At 37.0% G+C, this 19,908-nt stretch overlaps 1 protein-coding gene across 1 annotated transcript in view; it reads left to right on the forward strand.

Moving 5' to 3' along the window:
* The window catches only part of igsf21a (immunoglobin superfamily, member 21a), a 276,114-nt gene extending 259,295 nt beyond the window's left edge, over nucleotides 1-16,819 (forward strand). The window contains exons 7-10 of the mRNA XM_027167692.2: nucleotides 3,820-3,905; nucleotides 8,757-8,949; nucleotides 9,737-9,775; nucleotides 14,927-16,819. Of these exons, the coding sequence (XP_027023493.1) occupies nucleotides 3,820-3,905; nucleotides 8,757-8,949; nucleotides 9,737-9,775; nucleotides 14,927-15,003 (395 nt within the window). The 3' untranslated portion in view covers nucleotides 15,004-16,819. The remainder of the gene's footprint in view (nucleotides 1-3,819; nucleotides 3,906-8,756; nucleotides 8,950-9,736; nucleotides 9,776-14,926) is intronic.
* The last annotated feature ends 3,089 nt before the right edge of the window (nucleotides 16,820-19,908 follow it).

Consider the following 19,908-nt stretch of genomic DNA (forward strand, 5'->3'; position numbering starts at 1 on the left):
CTGAGCAAGGCCCTTATCCTTCTGCACAGTCATATAAAACAAGACAAAAATATAAGTCTCTCTGGATAAGGGCTTCTGCCATATTCTGTAACGTCAAGTCTAAATGGACAAAGAGTTGGGAGTGTGTTATCAGTATAGACACGACAAGGCTGTAGTGGATGTTTTCTGTTCTGCGTGATGACGTTTATTGTCCCAGGCGACCTCGGCAACCCTGCATAGTCACTTATTAACGACTGTCTTTTCTAAGACATTTAAAAGCTTTAAAAATCTCGAGTGGGGTATTACTGATGTATTTTATGTAGTAGAATAAAACGTGAAAATATCTCAAGCTTGTGTTAACCACAGACCTTATTTCAGGCATTTAACCAAAAATCCATTCAAAAAAGCCATTAACTTGAGGACGATGGAAGCAGAAGTGCTACGATGCTCATTTCTGCGTTTTAAGACTCATTTCTGCAGCATTTTATACAGTGCATTCGGGTCATGTCAGAATTCAAATAAAAAACCATTTGTGTCCAATATAACGGGAACGTTCTTTAATATCTAATTCCATAGGGTGTGACGTCATGTTGCAAACGATCACGGAGGAGTAAATGAAAGACACTTCCACAGTTCCGTATATAAAAGTTTCAAATGTTCGTTATCGTTTTCTATAGTTTGTATATATCGATTATACAAACTCTGAACTTTGTTGAACTTTGCTGTTCATGCTGTTATAATATACAGTATAAGGAAAATAGATCAGATGTTGTGTGCAGCAGAAATGTGTCCTGTGACAAATGGGAATGTAGGGCTCAGGATATTGATGCTGATGGTGATCGAAAAATACAGTAAATAAAGGAAAGGGTTTAAAGGTCTGATTGGTGACCTGCAGATATCCAGAGACCATTTCAGCCAAAATTCACCTTCTGATTTGAAGTCTGTGAGTCTTTCTCAGGGTTTTTATATCCACTCATCTTGTTATATTAGAAAATCCCCAGCACCTGATATGATTGTATTCGTTGTTCATTATAAATATGACCTTCATAAAACATCATATTTAACATGTTCAATTACAGTTATAGGCTTATTTGCATAATGCATAAATGTCTATATATATATATATATATATATATATATATATATATATATATATATATATATATATATATATATATATATATATTGATATATTGATATATGTGCAAACACTTGGCAAATATTCAATTGTATATATATATATATATATATATATATATATATATATATATATATATATATATATATATATATATAATTGCATTCTTAACTAATGTTATAAAGCTCTACATTACAGTAATTATGTAACACCACTCCCACATGGTTCACTAACCGTTTTGGTGGAAACTCACTAGTGGAAAGTAATGAAGTCTACACCAATGAGAGTTCTCGGTATGATCAATCTCAATCCGATCTCCTGCAGCGTAAAACGTCACCACTGCTTTTGTTTGAAGGAAGCGGAGCCCGTCGTTTTCATGACACAGCTAAAAATACGTGACTTATCTGCACTCTGTATACACAGGAGAAATCACTGGTGCCTCAGAAGGTCACAATGTGATTTTTTTTTTGTTCATCTCTCCACTTCTTTTCATGGCCAGCTTCAGTTTCCAGGCACCAAATTAAACCCATCTGTGGGCTTCCGTCCGTACGAGACGAGGGAATTAGTTCCCTCAGTGTCTCTTATCTCTCTACCTCCATACCGTGCCTCACATGCTCTGTTTCTACTCCAGTAATGAATATCTACCCAATTTAATACCTTGTCTCTCTTACTGGGAATAAAATCCTCCCTTAGCTCCTTGGATGAAAGAAAGTAGGAATCCCCAAAGTCTCAGCGACGACCTCGGTGCTCAACCATGTGACCTTAATTGATAAGGAGAGTATTCAGTGGGCAAAATGGATCTAATGACCTTTATTCCTATTGTTGAGAATAGTGTGACACTGATAACCACAGGCAGGTCATGCATAGGAAGACACTCTCGGAGAGCGATTACTTGTCGTTAGTAGAAGACAGTGATAGAGCAGACAAGGTGCATTTTGATTTTGAACTGAATTCAAACAAACTTTATGTTTGTGACTTTAAAATTTGTTTAAAAAAATTCACATTGCCAGCAAATCTTCGTCTGGTCTGTGTGGTATAGATGAGTGTGTTTGTCATATAGACAAATGTGTTTGTGTCATATATATGAACGTCGAGTGTTTATACGAGTGTGTTTGTGTTGTTTGGAGAAGTGTATTTGTGTTGTTTAGAGAAGTGTGTTTGTGTTGTATAGACGAGTGTGTTTGTGTTGTATAGACAAGTGTGTTTGTGTTGTATAGACAAGTGTATTTTTGCATTGACGAGTGTGTTGTGTTGTATAATTGGGAGTGTGTTGTATAGACGAGTGTGTTTGTGTTGTGTAGACGAGTGTGTTTGTGTTGTATAGACAGGTGTGTTTGTGTTGTGTAGACAAGTGTGTTTGTGTTGTGTAGACGAGTGTGTTTGTTGTGTAGACAAGTGTGTTTGTGTTGTATAGACAAGTGTGTTTGTTGTATAGGCAAGTGTGTTTGTGTTGTATAGACAAGTGTGTTTGTGTTGTGTAGACAAGTGTGTTTGTGTTGTGTAGACAAGTGTGTTTGTTGTATAGACAAGTGTGTTTGTGTTGTATAGACAAGTGTGTTTGTTGTATAGACAAGTGTGTTTGTTGTATAGACGAGTGTGTTTGTGTTGTATAGACGAGTGTGTTTGTGTTGTGTAGACGAGTGTGTTTGTGTTGTATAGACGAGTGTGTTTGTGTTGTATAGACGAGTGTGTTTGTGTTGTGTAGACGAGTGTGTTTGTGTTGTGTAGACGAGTGTGTTTGTGATGTATAGACGAGTGTGTTTGTGTTGTATAGACGAGTGTGTTTGTGTTGTGTAGACGAGTGTGTTTGTGTTGTGTAGACAAGTGTGTTTGTGTTGTGTAGACAAGTGTGTTTGTGTTGTATAGACAAGTGTGTTTGTGTTGTGTAGACAAGTGTGTTTGTGTTGTGTAGACAAGTGTGTTTGTGTTGTGTAGACAAGTGTGTTTGTATTGTATAGACGAGTGTGTTGTGTAGACAAGTGTGTTTGTGTTGTGTAGACAAGTGTGTTTGTATTGTATAGACGAGTGTGTTTGTATTGTATAGACGAGTGTGTTGTGTTGTGTAGACGAGTGTGTTTGTGTTGTATAGACGAGTGTGTTGTGTTGTGTAGACGAGTGTGTTTGTGTTGTATAGACGAGTGTGTTTGTGTTGTATAGACAAGTGTGTTTGTGTTGTGTAGACAAGTGTGTTTGTGTTGTGTAGACAAGTGTGTTTGTGTTGTGTAGACAAGTGTGTTTGTATTGTATAGACGAGTGTGTTGTGTAGACAAGTGTGTTTGTGTTGTGTAGACAAGTGTGTTTGTGTTGTGTAGACAAGTGTGTTTGTATTGTATAGACGAGTGTGTTTGTATTGTATAGACGAGTGTGTTTGTATTGTATAGACGAGTGTGTTGTGTAGACAAGTGTGTTTGTATTGTATAGACGAGTGTGTTTGTATTGTATAGACGAGTGTGTTGTGTTGTGTAGACGAGTGTGTTGTGTAGACGAGTGTGTTTGTATTGTATAGACGAGTGTGTTGTGTTGTGTAGACGAGTGTGTTGTGTAGACAAGTGTGTTTGTGTTGTGATCTGATAAAGATTTTAACTTGGTTGTTTTTCTAGACTCAGTCCTGATCAATAATAATTACACTCTGTGTTGCGCTTTAATCTTTATTCTGAATTATATCCGATCTGTTTTTTTCTCTTATCTGTGTTTCTCAACAGCGGCTCCTAAAGGCCCCAAGCTCATCATGACCCCAGCCAGGGCGAAGGTGGGAGATACGGTGCGCATCACAGTGCAAGGATTCCAGGTAGGAATGCTGGGGTAACAGAGGGGTATGAGACTGGGGGCAGCTTTCGGTCTTACACACATATTGCTGTTAGTTTACATTACTATATACAGGGCTCTCAAGTTTTGAAGACAGGCAAGAGTGACATATTTTAAACATGTCTACGCACCACCAACAAATTTCAAAATTAAAATAAATTAAAAAATTGACATAAAACATTCCAAAACTTAATTTGAATTTAACAAAACATTAAATTATACGATGTAGTGCTGGTGGTTAGTAGCCTTATTTTTCTAAGATTTAATTTATGATAAATTCATTATTTTATAAAATGTCATAAAACCGGGGCCCCCTGGCACCGTCTCAGGGCCCCCAGTTTGAGAAGCACTGGCCCTAGACTACTTGTTCTGAGCAGGTGTTGTCAGTGAACAGGCTGTAAAACTGTTGGCTAAGTTACAGACACTCATGAAAAACTCATGCTGATGATCTGGGAAACGTCTCTAACAGCAGTCAAAATGTCATTGTTTCTGTCAAACAAGTTGTGAATTTGTTGTAACATTAAAACAGGAGCTCATGACTTACTCTGTGCTCAAAGTGATGCTCGCAGCTCCTGTGGTTTTGTCTGTGGGTGAAGGAGGATGATGCTGAACAATTCCAAAAATTTTTTTCATTAGTTGTTGTGTTAAATATTACCCATATACAATAGTGCTATTTTTTGATTGGCTATGTGTAGCCTCTTTATTTGATTGGCTGATAAGTGTCAGCCTCGACTAAGAACTCCAGGTGAGATGCGCTTGATTCCTGCCAGGTTCCATAGAGACAGTAAGTTTTTCTTTTCTGTGTGAGAAATACAGTGTGTGGCAGGAGAGCGTGACAAAAGACCCAAATGAGTGACTGTCACGAACAATGCGTGACACTTGAGAGCCCTGTATATATGAAGCTGTCCTTAAAGTAAAATAAACAATAACACATTTTCATTTTCATTGCTTCTGTAGTATTTGTTACCTCAGTTAGGGATAATTCCTTGGTTTGTTTCCCTTTCTCCGTTAGCATTGTAGTCTTTCTTACCTCAGTTAGGGCTAATTCATTTGTTTGCTTACCTTTATTGGTAGCTCTATAGTATTTATTACTTTTTATGTAGTATAGTATTTGCTCACCTTTCTAGCTTACCACTATTAACATCTTAACTTCCTGTGTTAGCTCCCCTTTCTCCGTCAGTGCTATAATGCTCATCAGCTTTGTGCATTTTTACCCCAGTCATTTATTTATGTCAGAAATTATGGTCAATAAAAACAAAACAAAGTTATTTTCCATGTAACACCAGGCCTTATGGTTTATTACAATATACAGTCATATGCAAAAGTTTAGGCACCCCTGACAATTTCCATGAATTTCATTTATAAATATTTGGATCAGCAATTTCATTTTGAGCTATCATATAACTGAAGGACACTAAAGTAATATTTCAGTAGTGAAATGTGGTTTATTGGATTAACAGACAATGTGCAATATGCATCAAAATGAAATTAGACAGGTGCATAAATTTGGGCACCCCAACAGAAAAATCACATCAATATTTAGTAGAGCCTCCTTTAGCAGAAATAACAGCCTCTAGACGCTTCCTATAGCCTAGCGTTCCTAAAACTTTTGCATACGACTGTACAGTATGAGTTTACTCTCTTATTACTGACAACTTTATATATATATATATATATATTTTTTTTTTGTCGTCATGCTTCCTTGCTGTTTTGTCATGCTTGACACAAGGTGCGCTAACTTCTCTCATTGAAATCTAAGCCAGCCATCTGTTTAGTGATATCTCTCCAGCTTTCAGGTGTAATTATTTTCCGCCTGTATTCAGTAGCTGCGAGCTGGTCGTGAGCATGTCACTGTCAGAGGCGCAGGATTTTCTCACTGTTCAGACACTCCGTCGGTTCAGAGGGGAAATCAAGCAGGCAGATTGCTTTAGTGCACCGATCATTGGCTGCCAAAAGCAAGAAATCTCAGCCCATGGAAATATAAAATAAAAGAAAAAAGAAAGAAATGAACAATGGTTGTGTGGAAGTCATTGGTCGGTTCCTGATGCAGAAAAGACTCTGAACTCGGCGGCTCTTCTGTTCTCTTTAAATCATCTCTGTAGATTTACGCAGCTGTTATTCGGTAAACGACGAGGCAGTTCACATTTATTGGACTGCTACTTTATTAGTACAACTGAAGTAACTAATAGAGACTGACACATGTGACACATTAACACCCCGATGATCATTCCATATATATTTGAAGTGCTCCATTAAAGTAAATTAAGAAAAGTCATAACAAATAAGCTTGACTGCACAACCAAATTAGCACAGATGGATTCAAATAAATAGCAAAGTATCAAGAGGAAATGTTAGTTTTCTCACTTTCCTCTTTTTCTTGAGTTTCATTAAGTGTAAATGTATTCAGTGAAAAGAAATGTTTGTTTTTTTCTCTGTGCTATTTATAAGTGGTATAAATATGATATGATTAATATGATTGATTAATTATCTCATAGTGCCCCAATTTGTAGTACTGACATCATACTGTCCAATCAATGACTCTCTAATGTTTCAGTGCACTGATGGAAAAAATATCCAATGTGTCGTGGCATTAGTTATATATTTGTATACTGGTGTGAGCAGTAGTAGAAGTGGAAGCAGTATTTATCGCATAAATTATAGCACAGCAAAATTCTTTTTTCACCTTCTGAGTGTAAGGTCAGACATGATACTGTACCCCAGAACGGAGAGGGTTAAGGTCTTTGTTAAAGGCCCTACAGTGGCAGTTTGGTGGTGTTAGGGCTTGAAGACTTGACCTTCTGGTTAGTAATTTTAACTGTTGAGCCACCATTGCACTGTTGGCGATGGCATGGCATAGATTTAACAGACCCAAATGTAAATAAAGACGAACCATGGTTTATTAGACATAAACGTAACAAAAGATGACTTGTACAAACATAATATAAACCGAAACAAGAACACTTAGAAACTATAAAATCAAGGTTACTTTAAACACGGAAACAAAACATAAACGCGACACCGATCAACATCAGCAAACATATCGCACAATGTGAACTCGATAAATTGACACACGAGGAAGGGAATAAATAAGCAACCAGCATTAGGGTGAACTCATACAAGACATAATCACATGAAGTAGTAATAGTAGCAGGAGGAGTACAAGTATTAGAAATAAGCTAAAATTTTAAATATATGTTTTATTACTGTCAGGAATGGAAGTAGTGGTTATAACAGTGGTAAAATTAGGAATAGTATTACTAGTACTGGTAATCTGTAGCAATATTAACTGTTGTCGTAGTACAGCTGGAGCAGTAGAAGTAGTAGCAGTGGCTGTGCATTTAATTATTAGCACATTTACATTGCTTTTTATTTCATTTATTTTCCCTATGTAATGTAGATGAATATATTCATAGTTTCTTCATGTTCTCTTTTTTATTTCCTGACTGTGGAACTATTCTCTACCCCAGGCTGAAATATAGCCGTACAGCTCCACCCCTTTTTTTTTCCTTGACAGCACACTGTATAATATCAGATGCACTTTGTCTCACAGGCAGCAGAGGGCACTAAATACAACCTGCCCATGTAAAAGCTTACATTTTATTTAAATCCATAACGACACTATTATGTCAAGATGAAATGTCTACATATTTGATTTTCATTTTGCTCATGACGTTTAAGGGAAGATATATTACAGTCCGAAGGAAACTGTCTGGGTTCTTTTATTTATTTATTTTTTAGGGTGGTATGGATGGTGGGGTTTTCTGAATTGTGACCTGATGCCACCAGCAAACACAATCTCATTCCAGTGCTGTCAGGGTATGAAGGTGTGACACACAGCAAATCATGATGATATATCAATCATTATCAAAGGTCACATGACCTTGCCAGATGAGCGTTTCTGTGCCGGATGGATGACATGAGCCAGATTTCAGGCTAGCTCGTATTGTTTTTTTTGTTGTTGTTGTTTTTTCTGTTTCCGTTTTTTGTCTAGAAAGATAACTCGCGTTTAAACAAGTGAAAAAGTTACAGCTGAATGTAAGATGTGTGAAAGGTGATATTTTTAAAGTAGGCCTAAAAACTAGAAAAAAAAGACAAATTGTGAAACACACAAAAAATGAACACAGAAAAAATAACCCAGTGTGTGTAGTTGTCTGTCGAGTTTACAAAGTTAACTGCCTAGAACATACTCCTACACACACTTGTGCTGAACATTAGTTAAGAGTTAAGATAATATTTTGTATTTATATATATATATTTATTTTTTTTTATTTTTTTTTTGCTGCAGGCATTTTCAGACCTAATAAGAGATAATGCCTGACAAAGTGGCACCGTAAGAGGGCGAGAGTGAAACTCGATAGACTTTTGCTATCATGTGAAGTGCCTATTTGTTGTGAGAGCTTTCATGGACCATGTTCCTGATATACAAACTCCATTTTTTATTTGTCTCTACAGTTCAACAGGACGCTGAACGAATCTATAATAACAGAGTTATTATAACGCCAACTCGCTCTCGTTGCCACTGCTGGGAAGTGTCTCGTTTATTGATAGAATATTTCAGTTAAGTTAAAAGAAGAAAAATGTTGCTAACTGGAATGTGTTGAGAGGAAAGAAAAGAAGAGGCGAAGAAACCGTATTAAAGCAGTGATTTATTCAGCTAATGCAGCACAGTGAAAATGGGTTTATATTATTGATATTATAAGATGCTTCGTCCCTCAAGGTTGCTTTTTTTTTTTTTTTAATAATAAAAAGATTTTCTGCATTAGCATCAAGAGTGAACGCAACAATCTTTCAATGCAACACACATACATAAACTATCTATCTTACTGTCTTACAGAATGAGGTGTTCCCTGAGCCACTGTTTACCTGGACGCGAGTGGGAGGACGTTTGCTGGATGGCAGCAGTGAGAGAGATGGGAAGGAGCTGGTGCTGGAGCGTGTGCCTGCAGAACTCAATGGTTCCATGTACCGCTGTACAGCACAGAACCCACTGGGTTCTACTGACACACACACACGCCTCATCGTTTTCGGTTAGTCACCACACACACACACACACACACACCTCATAATCATTGGTGTGTCCCCGTATTGTGTTCGGTTAATCAGTATATCAGTATTAATTAGTTATACTTTCTTATTTATCCTATCTGACAATAATCCAATCAAACATATAGACTACACACAAATTCTTATTTTTTTGACGGGAAAGAAGTCACACAAAATCATCGTCACTGATGCCCAGATATTTTAGTTCTTACATTCACAGAGCTGTAATGGAGTAAATGGCACATAGTCCATCAGATGAAGAATCGCCTCATCGCCGTTTCCTCATTAAGACCTCCTGAAAATTTACAAATCGTCGGTGAAGCTATTCGGTGGATAAGTGTCACTATGGGGCAGGTTCTGTCTACAGGGACAGATCGGCCAAAGAGAGCATTAATGTTCATTTAACAGCCCGACAGACCCCACGGCACCATCTGAATCTCAGCAATTGTGGGCTATTAGTGTGTGTGTGTGTGTGTGTGTGTGTGTGTGTGTGTGTGTGTGTGTGTGTGTGTGTGTGTGTGTGTGTGTGTGTGTGTGTGTGTGTCCCTGCATTACAAATTGGCACCTGTAATAAAAAATGTAGATTAGTAGCGAGAGAGAAACGAGCTCGTAGCTTTAGGCCTCGGTAATAAATGAGAGAGAAATAATTGTGACAACGTTGTGACGACGCTGTAAACTTTGTTACATAATGATTTTTTTTTTTTAATGACCAGACAGCTGCCTCCCGACTCACCCTCTCACTCTATTTCCTATTTCTTTTCTCTCCTGCAGAAAACCCAAGCATGATGAAACACACACAGAATCAAAACAGTAAGTGTGGGAACCTTCTGGGACTGCAGAATGAGACGGGATCTGGCTGTTCGCCAGCGCACAAAACTTTTCTTCCTTTTCTTCCTTATTTTTTTTTTTTGTGGTTTTTCCACATATTTGAAATGACAAGTGAGCCACCTGCGAAGCGTCTCTGCAGCATCTGCTCACTCCAACATACTATATGAATTGAATATCGCAATTTAAGAGCGCCAGAACTCCAAAAGCGTGTTATTAAGCGAGTTCATTAAGCTACACAACACCTTAACAGAAACTTAGAGAAGTATTTCTTAAGGCTTATTCAGTAACCCCTCATAAAGCATTATAACTGTGCTTGACATTTATAATGTTTTTTTTTAAACATTAATTATTTGGTATTATAAGGTTCTATTGTGCGGAGCAGCAGATGGCGTTATAATGAACAATAACACAAAATAATTATGAATTATTCACTTCATAATGTGAATGATTCATGGCACCTTATTAGAGGCAATATGAGGCAAAATAACAGAAATTTTTTTATAATATAATTAAGAGTTATGTTAATGTAAGTGTTATAAATATGAATTAATATAATGATATTATAGTGATGCTGGGTTTTTTGTTGTTGTTTTTTTTTTTCACATTAAGCGTTACACTTTAATTTATCTTTTTTTTTTTTTTTTGGTGGTTTTTTGATGCCACGTCTTTTCACATTAACACCAGAATTCATCATTTTTCATTTTTCATTAATTTATTTATTTGGGGAAAAAAATAAAAATACAACACTCACATTGTAACTCATAATGCAGTATAATGATGATGATCCAACACCAAAACTCCCTTTCATGTAGGATAGAAAAAAATATATCCACTTGTTTATTTCAGTATCGTAAACATGCCGTAAAAGTTCATGAGAATTTTCTAAGTACTCTGAATAAGCATGGATTCATAGAGCTATATAATGACTACATATAGACCCTTTGTGACAACTCAACTGAAGCTACATACGCTGTATATAAAAAAATCCGCATGCAGAGACGGTTCTGTCCGTTTTAGACCTCACAAAAGATGAAACTCGAGGTAAAATTCTGTCTCTCGAGGTTCATGAAAGGTTACAGTGTCATAATGCTAATGATCATTGATAGAGATCATATAAATAATAATAAAACGACACGATACAAGTTACAGCTTCACCTTCACAGATTCATATTCACTATAGGCACTTAATATACATCATGAAGCTGTGCAGTCTCCAGTCATTTCACAAGCATGAGCCGGTGAAAAACATCCAAACCTTAGCGACTGCCTGCTGCTGATGAATTACAGTTTTTGAGCAGATCTCACTGGCTCATTTGCAATTTCGTATAACCCCATATGTAAAAATGAAGAAACTATGACTAGAACTAATCTCTCTCTCTATTTCTTTACCTCTCTCGATCTCTCATTGTTTTTTTTGTTTTTTTTTCTTTCTCTGTTTCTCTCTTTCTCACATTACCCTCTGGTGCCCGCAGATATAAATTTGAATATGCAAATGCAGCCGCGAGCAGGTGCATGACTGTAGGGACAGATTCAGGTCGTCCTGCAGCCTCGTATGCAAGGCAAATAGCTTGTAGGAACAAGGCCCCGAGAGGACACTGTACACGAGCCTGTGCAGCAAAGAAATCTTCTTAATAATCCATATTTCACTACAGAAATAACTAAAATCTTAATCCACGTATACAGGGGTTGGACAAAGTAATGTGAACGCAGATGAAAGATGTAACATCTCTTAATTAATAAGGTGTCGGATTACTATTTGCTTTAAATACAGCTCCGAACCTTCTTGAATAGATTCATACAACTTCTCAATACCTTCTAGTGGATTTTTTTTAGCATTCATATAGCAGAATATCTTCTAGAGGATTCAGAGAGGTTGGAGCAGAGAACCTGCTTCTCATGCTTCTCTTTAAAATGGCCCACATTAGTTCGATTATATTTAAGAGAGTTGATTGTGCTGGCCAAGCTCAAACCAAGACCGAACTCTTTTGGCTGTGTGTATTGGCGCATTATTATGGAAACAACATTTTTATATATTGGGTTTGTACAGATGTTATATAAAGACTTTATATTTCTTAATTTATAAAATTCCAAAAAATAAATACAAAACTTTCCGTATTAGGTTTGTTCTTAATTCTGAATAAACTTCTCAATATTGCATGTTTTAATAAAAAATATAAAGTAACATAAGACAAAATGTTTCATAGATTCATATTATTATTAATTATTATGTAACTATAATATGTAGCTGTTCAGTAACATTACGTCATCACTCCTGGCTGCTAGGTGAGCAGGGAAATGAAGTCTGGTGTTGCAAAGACAACAAAAAAGAAGAAAGAAAGAAAAAAAAACGTGTTAATCTGTTTTTAAAGTTGCATTGCAAATAAAATTGGACGTGCAAAAATAAGACATTATTAAAATGTCATTATACTGAAATTTCATTGTATTCAACTTCAAAATAAAGCATAAAATTCACATATAAAATAGCACAATATTTAAATCCAAATTCTAGTGCTAGAAATGTAATTTTATAAAATCTTATTTATACCATTATTAAAATATATTATTCTATTTTTTTCAGATTTTTGTTTTCTCCAGACATATTTGTACTTAGTTATTATTTGCAGGGGGGCATGGTGGCTTAGTGGTTAGCACGTTTGTCTCACACCTCCAGGGTTGGGGGTTCGATTCCCACCTCCGCCTTGTGTGTGTGGAGTTTGCATGTCCTCCCCGTGTCTCGGGGGTTTCCTCCGGGTACTCCGGTTTCCTCCCCCGGTCCAAAGACATGCATGGTAGGTTGATTGGCATCTCTGGAAAATTGTCCGTAGAGTGTGAGTGTGTGAGTGAATGAGAGAGTGTGTGTGCCCTGTGATGGGTTGGCACTCCGTGCAGGGTGTATCCTGCCTCGATGCCCGATGACGCCTGAAATAGGCACAGGCTCCCCGTGACCCAAGAAGTTCGGATAAGCGATAGAAAATGAATGAATGAATGAATGAATGAATGAATGAATGAATGAATGTTATTAGTTGCTATAATTACTTAGTTTGAAATAATTCATTTGAAATAGTAATTACTCTGTTTGAAAAGGTTCTGTGAGAAAATATGGTATTTAAATAAACTGAAATGAAATTTAACTTAAAAATATATCACTTTGAACATTGAAAATGTAATCCAAATTTATAATGGCACAGCTGTTCTAAATATATAGACATTTCGACACCGTGAAATAAAATAAGTATACAGAAATGTGTCGTGTCATAACATCGACAGTTTGGCTAACAACACTCTGCTAGTTAACATGTTCGAATGCTACCTACAGCCTTTTTACTTGTCTTTAACAATATTTTGCATCAAATTAATGAATAACAACAGCAGGAATTAAAAACTAGCAATAGCCTTATCAGGTTAATCGTTGATATTTGTAATATTAAGATAATGAATAATGATAAGATAATAAATCTTTCTTCAGGAATATGGTACAAACCCTGAACATGTGGTTATAGCATTGGGTCTCCTCCATATATAATAGTAATGGAAGTCAATAGCACTTTTCACACAGGTGAGAGAACACCGCTTTCGCTCATGGTCTCTTCATGCATCATGAAAATGTCATAATACATGTTGGGGTTGTGCTTATGGTCACTTAGCATTAGTGCACTGCTCACTCAAAAGCACCATTCAGTGCATTAGGCAATTACAGTGAAATATCGGAGGATTTCGAAAACCGCCTGCTCTGTGCTGCTTGTCCTCTGTATTATAACTTCAAAAAAGCACCGATGCGGAAAGAGAGTCGTTTTCCACGTGCTCTTTTATTCCTCAGAGGTCTCTTTCTAGAATTAAATTATAGCCGACCAAAGCTTTAGTTCCTTTTATGATGACTTTTTGTGTAGAAGCAGCGTGGAAAATGTGTTGCACCCTTTTTTTTAGGACCATTGATTTAAATTCAAGATGTGTTGTGTAAAACGTATGAATATTATACACTCCACTATACCAGCCACTTTAATAGGAACACCTGTTCCACGGTTCATTCATTCTTTTATACAATCGGTTCCATGATCTGGCCGGAATGCAGTGCATACAAACACAGAGATACAAAGCAGGAACTTGAGTTCATGTTCAGATCAAGCATCAGAAAGGGAAAAGTGGCATCTCAGTGACAGTGGGGTACACGTGGCATGCTCGTTGGTGATAGATGGGCCGGATTGAGTATCTAAGAAACTGCTGATCTCCTGGGATTTTCACCTGGGGTTTATACAGATTGACATCCAGTGACTAGCAGAAAAGCATTGTTAATGAGAAAGGTTAGTGAAAAATAGCTTAGACTTAAATAGCCACACTTTATAAACCGGTGTTTGTGTGTTTTTTTTTTTTTTTTAACTGTTGGATTCCATATGCTCAAGATTTGTTGTAATGAGTTCACATAACTCAGCATCTACTGTACTCAGATCAGCCCAGTCTGACCATGATCTTCTGACCTCTCATCAACAAAGCTGAATCTGAAGATGAAGTGTTTAGGAACATCCAGATAATCCATATAATGAATTTGCTTGAATTTCAAAGTATCATCTATCTATCTAAAGTGAAGTGAAAGTGACATACGGATAAGTACGGTGACCCATACTCAGAATTTGTTCTTTGCATTTAACCCATCCAAAGTGTGCACACACACAGCAGTGAACACACACACCATGAACACACACCCGGAGCAGTGGGCAGCCATTTATGCTGCGGCGCCCAAGGGAGCAGTTGGGGGGGTTCGGTGCCTTGCTCAAGGGCACCTCGGTTGTGGCCGGGCCGAGACTAGAATTCACAACCTTAGGGTTAGGAGTCTGACTCTCTAACCCTTAGGCCATGACCCCCCCGAAGATCTATCTATCTATCTATCTATCTATCTATCTATCTATCTATCTATCTATCTATCTATCTATCTCAACTGACTTAAGATTTGTTGTATGGTGGCGGTCTGAGATACTTTTTTGCTCAGTACAGTTGTAAAGATAATAAATGATTAATTAAACAGACATTTATATGGGTATAAAGTATAAGCTTTCAGACAACATGCTACTGTTGTCAATTGTCAATAACTGGTCAATTATTTGATATGCTAAAGCTGACACCTTGTTTTGCTGTTTGCAGATGGGGGTCCAAGTTTGCACGCGTACGGACTGATATGGCTGCCCCTCATCCTTGTACTGACTATCAAACTGAAATGAGCATTCAAATAAAGAACAATAAGAGGAAAACTTAAAAAAAAAAAAAAAAAAAACTGCCCACACCTATGTGTCCCTCCACGCTGACCAAGCACACACGTTCCCACCACGGCACACTTTGAGACTGTGTTCGGAGGACATCTGCAACATTGCCAGGAGGTGCCATGTTCTCTCCTTGTATTTTTTTGTTTTGTTTTGTTTTGTTTGTTTTGTAAGATCCTGATGCCGACATCCGTGGTTCCAACTATAAAAAGCAAAAGATATTCCCAATAGAAAAAGAAGCTCCACTTTCTGTGTCGTCCATGCTGCGTTTCTGTGTCTCATCTTAGCCTGTCAATCAAAAAAAAAAAAGAAGAAACAACTTCGTTCTTCTTTGAGCTGAACTCATGATGTCACGGTGGTTGTAGTGGACGGCGATATGAACAGGAAAAGACTGAAAAGACAAAAAAAAACAATAATTGCTGTTCCGCTTGTACAACTACACTGCACTCGAGCACAAACATCCTCTTTTTGGACACCTTTTTATTTTATTTTTTTTGCGTTTCAGCACGGTACTTTCCCATTCTTTTTTTTTCTTGAATAGCTCATGGCTGGAATGTACAAAAAAAGGAAAAAGACTCCTAAAATAAGTCCTGTGAACTGGTGAGATTTTATTTGAGAAGTAAAACAGAAGACCCTCTTTTTAAATGTATTTTGTGTACATCTGTGTAAATACTGAGAGGTATATTAAAAAAAATAATAATAATTCAGAGATATAAGGGGGTTGAGGGGAGATGGGTGGGAGATTAGCAAAGCTTTATTGCTTACACATGTTTGGTCATCCCCAGTTCAGTAACACCATCATTGAGGAATCATAACCAAGGAATTTTATTAAAAAAGGACAGTAAAAAAAAAGAAAGGAGAAAAAAAAAAGAATTGACTAAATAGACTTCCCTTATTCTGATTTAATGCTCCCTCAAACCTGTGCATCATGGTGGCAGGCTTGAAATACGAGGAAAACACATCTTTAACATAGTGTACGTCTGCCTCTCTTCTCCAGGTTGTGGTGCATGTGACGTTTGGCGATTTTCTCCTCCTCTGCATCTGTTACGGTGGCGGCATCACGGTGTCGCCTCTCTCTGCTCTCATCCACCTGTTCTCTTCCTTCCTTCCTTCCTTCCTTCCTTCCCCCCTTTTCTTGTTGCATAATATATTCAGTGACCTGCATCGTGTACAGTATGTAACTCTCTCCTAACAGGTACTGCTAGGATCATGTTATTCACAGTTTCTCCCCCTCCTCCCATTCCTCTGTTCCTCAAAAGGAGTGTAAACAGGGTTGTTGTATTTGTTTCATATCACCTGTATTAAAACATGGAGATGATCAACTCAACACGGCTGTGTGTGCTCATACAACAATACGCTGTTTGTTCCGATCGGCATTTGCATCTTCCACCGACGCCTTTATTTATAGTCATGTAAGACCTGTGAAGCTTTGTGTATGAACGTGTCAGCAACTTGCCCTCAATTGAATATTTTTTATGTGCCCTGTGTACCACAATTATGGAAGGTTACTGCAAAGGATTTATGTGCTGGAGGAGAAATAAATAACCTTAACCCCATACAGGCCACTTAAAATTGGGCCAATTAAATAAAGTAAGTTTTATTGTTTTGTTTTCTTTTATTTTTTCAACACAATTTCCTGAAACTCCTCCACAAGATAGTATAACGATTTCCTCAACAGATAAAAATGAGTCGAACAAGTTGGATACAGTGGAAATATTTTTTTCCGGGATTATAGAAGCGATCAGCGATTCTACAGTGCAGCATGTTATTGGATAAAAGGTTAAAGGAACAATAGCTGTTTTTCTCTTGTTCTAATAAAGTTTTCTATTATGCTGACATAAACATGCTCATTAGTCATAACTGGTTTGTAATATAAGCAGCTTTTTTTCTCAACATTTAACATTTAACCGTCCAGAAAAATAGCCTACATTTCTAGTCCTAGCTAACTATATTATTTTACAGAGATAAATAAATATAATAATAAATAAATAATAGGGGGGGGCACGGTGGCTTAGTGGTTAGCATGTTCGCTTCACAGCTCCAGGGTTGGGGGTTCGAGTTCGGCCACCGCCTTGTGTGTGTGGAGTTTGCATGTTCTCCCCGTGCCTCGGGGGTTTCCTCCGGGTACTCCGGTTTCCTCCCCCGGTCCAAAGACATGCATGGTAGGTTGATTGGCATCTCTGGAAAATTGTCCGTAGTGTGTGTGTGTGTGTGTGAGTGAGTGAATGAGAGTGTGTGTGTGCCCTGTGATGGGTTGGCACTCCGTCCAGGGTGTATCCTGCCTCGATGCCCGATGACGCCTGAGATAGGCACAGGCTCCCCGTGACCCGAGAAGTTTGGATAAGTGGTAGAAAATGAATGAATGAATGAATGAATGAATGAATGAATAATAAATAGCTTCACTAGGGTAATGACATTAAAGCAAACATTCATCATGAAACAAATGTAATATATATTTTTGTTATAATATTTGGTGAGTTGCTAAGTGATTCTGGTGAAAATATCTTAAAAAGAATTTCTACTGAAAATTGACTTCTCTTTTTCTGATTGCTTTTTTGGGTGTGTGTGTGTGTGCATGTGTGTGTTTGTGTATCACATCCTGCATTCATTTGCTCCACAACAGAGTGCATTTCTGCAGCTATTTACATTGCCTCAGTTTGTGCTTTGTGTCTCATCAGCTCGTATCTACAAAACAAATGATCTCACCCAAGTTGCACGTCATATTTGGTTCACTTCCTGCAGCAGAGTTGATTCAAATCGAGTCAAATAGGAATTGCTTTCTCGCTGCCACCAATAGGCACTCAGAAGTGGACTGAGACCACCACATTCAGACTGTTCTGCAGTATTCTTTAATGCCTAAAGAATAACGCTCGTATCAAACAGACTAAACACGGCAACAGTGACAGCGCTATAAAACAAACAATCTACTCTCAGGCCCACTTAAAAAAAGTGCCAAAAAATGATAAAAAGTATAATATATTACTAACAACAGCAAAGAATATCTTTGCATAAGTAAAGTCTTTCCTAAAGTTTCATGTGAACTGTTTGGAAAAGTTTGTCTTCTGCCACTCAACTTCCAAGCTGCCCTTGTGATGAAAAGTAATCCTGCATACATTCAGAAGAATTGCAATTTAAGCTCCTCTAAACACACTGTGTATTAAGAGATTAGAACTGAAGCCTAGGTAGGAGGCGAGATTAGTCAAATATGAGCTTAGTAAAATAGCCTCTATTCCATTTTTGGTTTGTTTTGTTTGGGTTTTTTTTTATCTAATGTAAACCTAGTCGCCTTAAGAACATTATGAACAGAAGGATGCTTTTGTTCAGTGATCATTCTGACAGATTTGGCTAGCCTAGCTTCTGTTTTTCTTTTTTTTTTCCTCCTCCTGTCATACCCTGAAGCATTTGTTCCATTTCAGTGGCTTCTCCATTTCAAACAGAGCCCTGCAGTACATTCTGGGTCTCTTCATATCTCGGTTAAGATATGAAGAAAGGCTCAGAGTCGTCATCTCTAATAAAAAGCGTTAGAATATTGCTCAAATCGCAGTTTAATGGCTGAGTTATTGGCTGTGAATGAAGCTGATGCCAATAGTTTGTTTACAGAATGATGTTGATCATGTGAGTGAGGCATACAAGCGATATCTTGTTTTCCTCCACAGCTTCGGGGAGATTGAAACACCCATTATGATGAGAATATACAGCAAGACAGTATGAGGAAAGCATACTGTGTCTGTACTATTCTTATTTCAGAACAAATCATGTATTTAAACAGATATAAATGGGAATTTATTGCATATTATTTTCAGTTGAAGTTTGTTTGTGAAGCATTTGGTTTAAAACTGCGTTGCCTTCAAATTGGTTTAAAATTGCGTAGCCGTCATTTATACGTTTTTTGGAAATGTTGGAAAAAAAGAGTAACACAACTTGGCCGATGTTGGTTATGTGTGTGCCCATGTAGATGATATCATTAAATAAATAAAGAAAGTCTACTGAGCTCATTTAATCTCTGTAAAACATTATAACCTTGCATTCTAACATATTACCATACAAAATATTAGGCATCCATTTATAACATGTCATATACTCTGCATGAACCCTTCTAATGCCTGGAATAAATATAAGCCTGCATTAATTAGCTTCAGCTACATTTATAGAACTTTATAAATGAAATAATATGATTTTGTAACATCAGGCTATATTATAATGTGTTATGTTTATGCACTGTATATATTTATATAGTGTCATATAGCTTTCATAATACCTCTATAACTATAGTTTCATGATTTGAAAAAAGCGCTCACTTTGGCATTTATAACATGCTGTAGTTTTATATATATGAATTTTCATAATGCATTGTATATGTACAGTATATACTGTTATATACAAGTCATAGAACCCAAATGGCAGCTGTATAATTGTACATGAAAAGCACATTTAAAATTATGAAAATATGATTGAATAATGGCTCATGTTAGTTTAATTTAGTTAGAATAGTGACAATGTTAGCTTACAGAATGAGTTAAAACGTTTGTTTTTACAGTAAGAATATTCTAAATACTCTCCAAGAATTTTATTCCAGCCAATGAGAGGCAAACTGGAAAATCTGATCTTCTCATTTCAATGTTTATTTTACACTACAGCATGCATAATACATGGTTTATGCATAATAATAAGGTTTGTCCTTTACTTAGTAGGAGCAGAATTAGATTCTCTCTCCATTGAAAGACTTATATCTTAGCCAATGGGAAATACTCTTTCCAATATTAATCTGGATTTTAAAAATGTATAAATTTTTAAATGGATGAAGTGACTCTGCCAGATCGCGCAGGAACGACATTGTGCTCCTCTTTCTGCTGTTTACAAACTGGC

This window comes from Tachysurus fulvidraco, chromosome 2 (assembly GCF_022655615.1).
Source record: "Tachysurus fulvidraco isolate hzauxx_2018 chromosome 2, HZAU_PFXX_2.0, whole genome shotgun sequence".
NCBI lineage: Eukaryota > Metazoa > Chordata > Actinopteri > Siluriformes > Bagridae > Tachysurus > Tachysurus fulvidraco.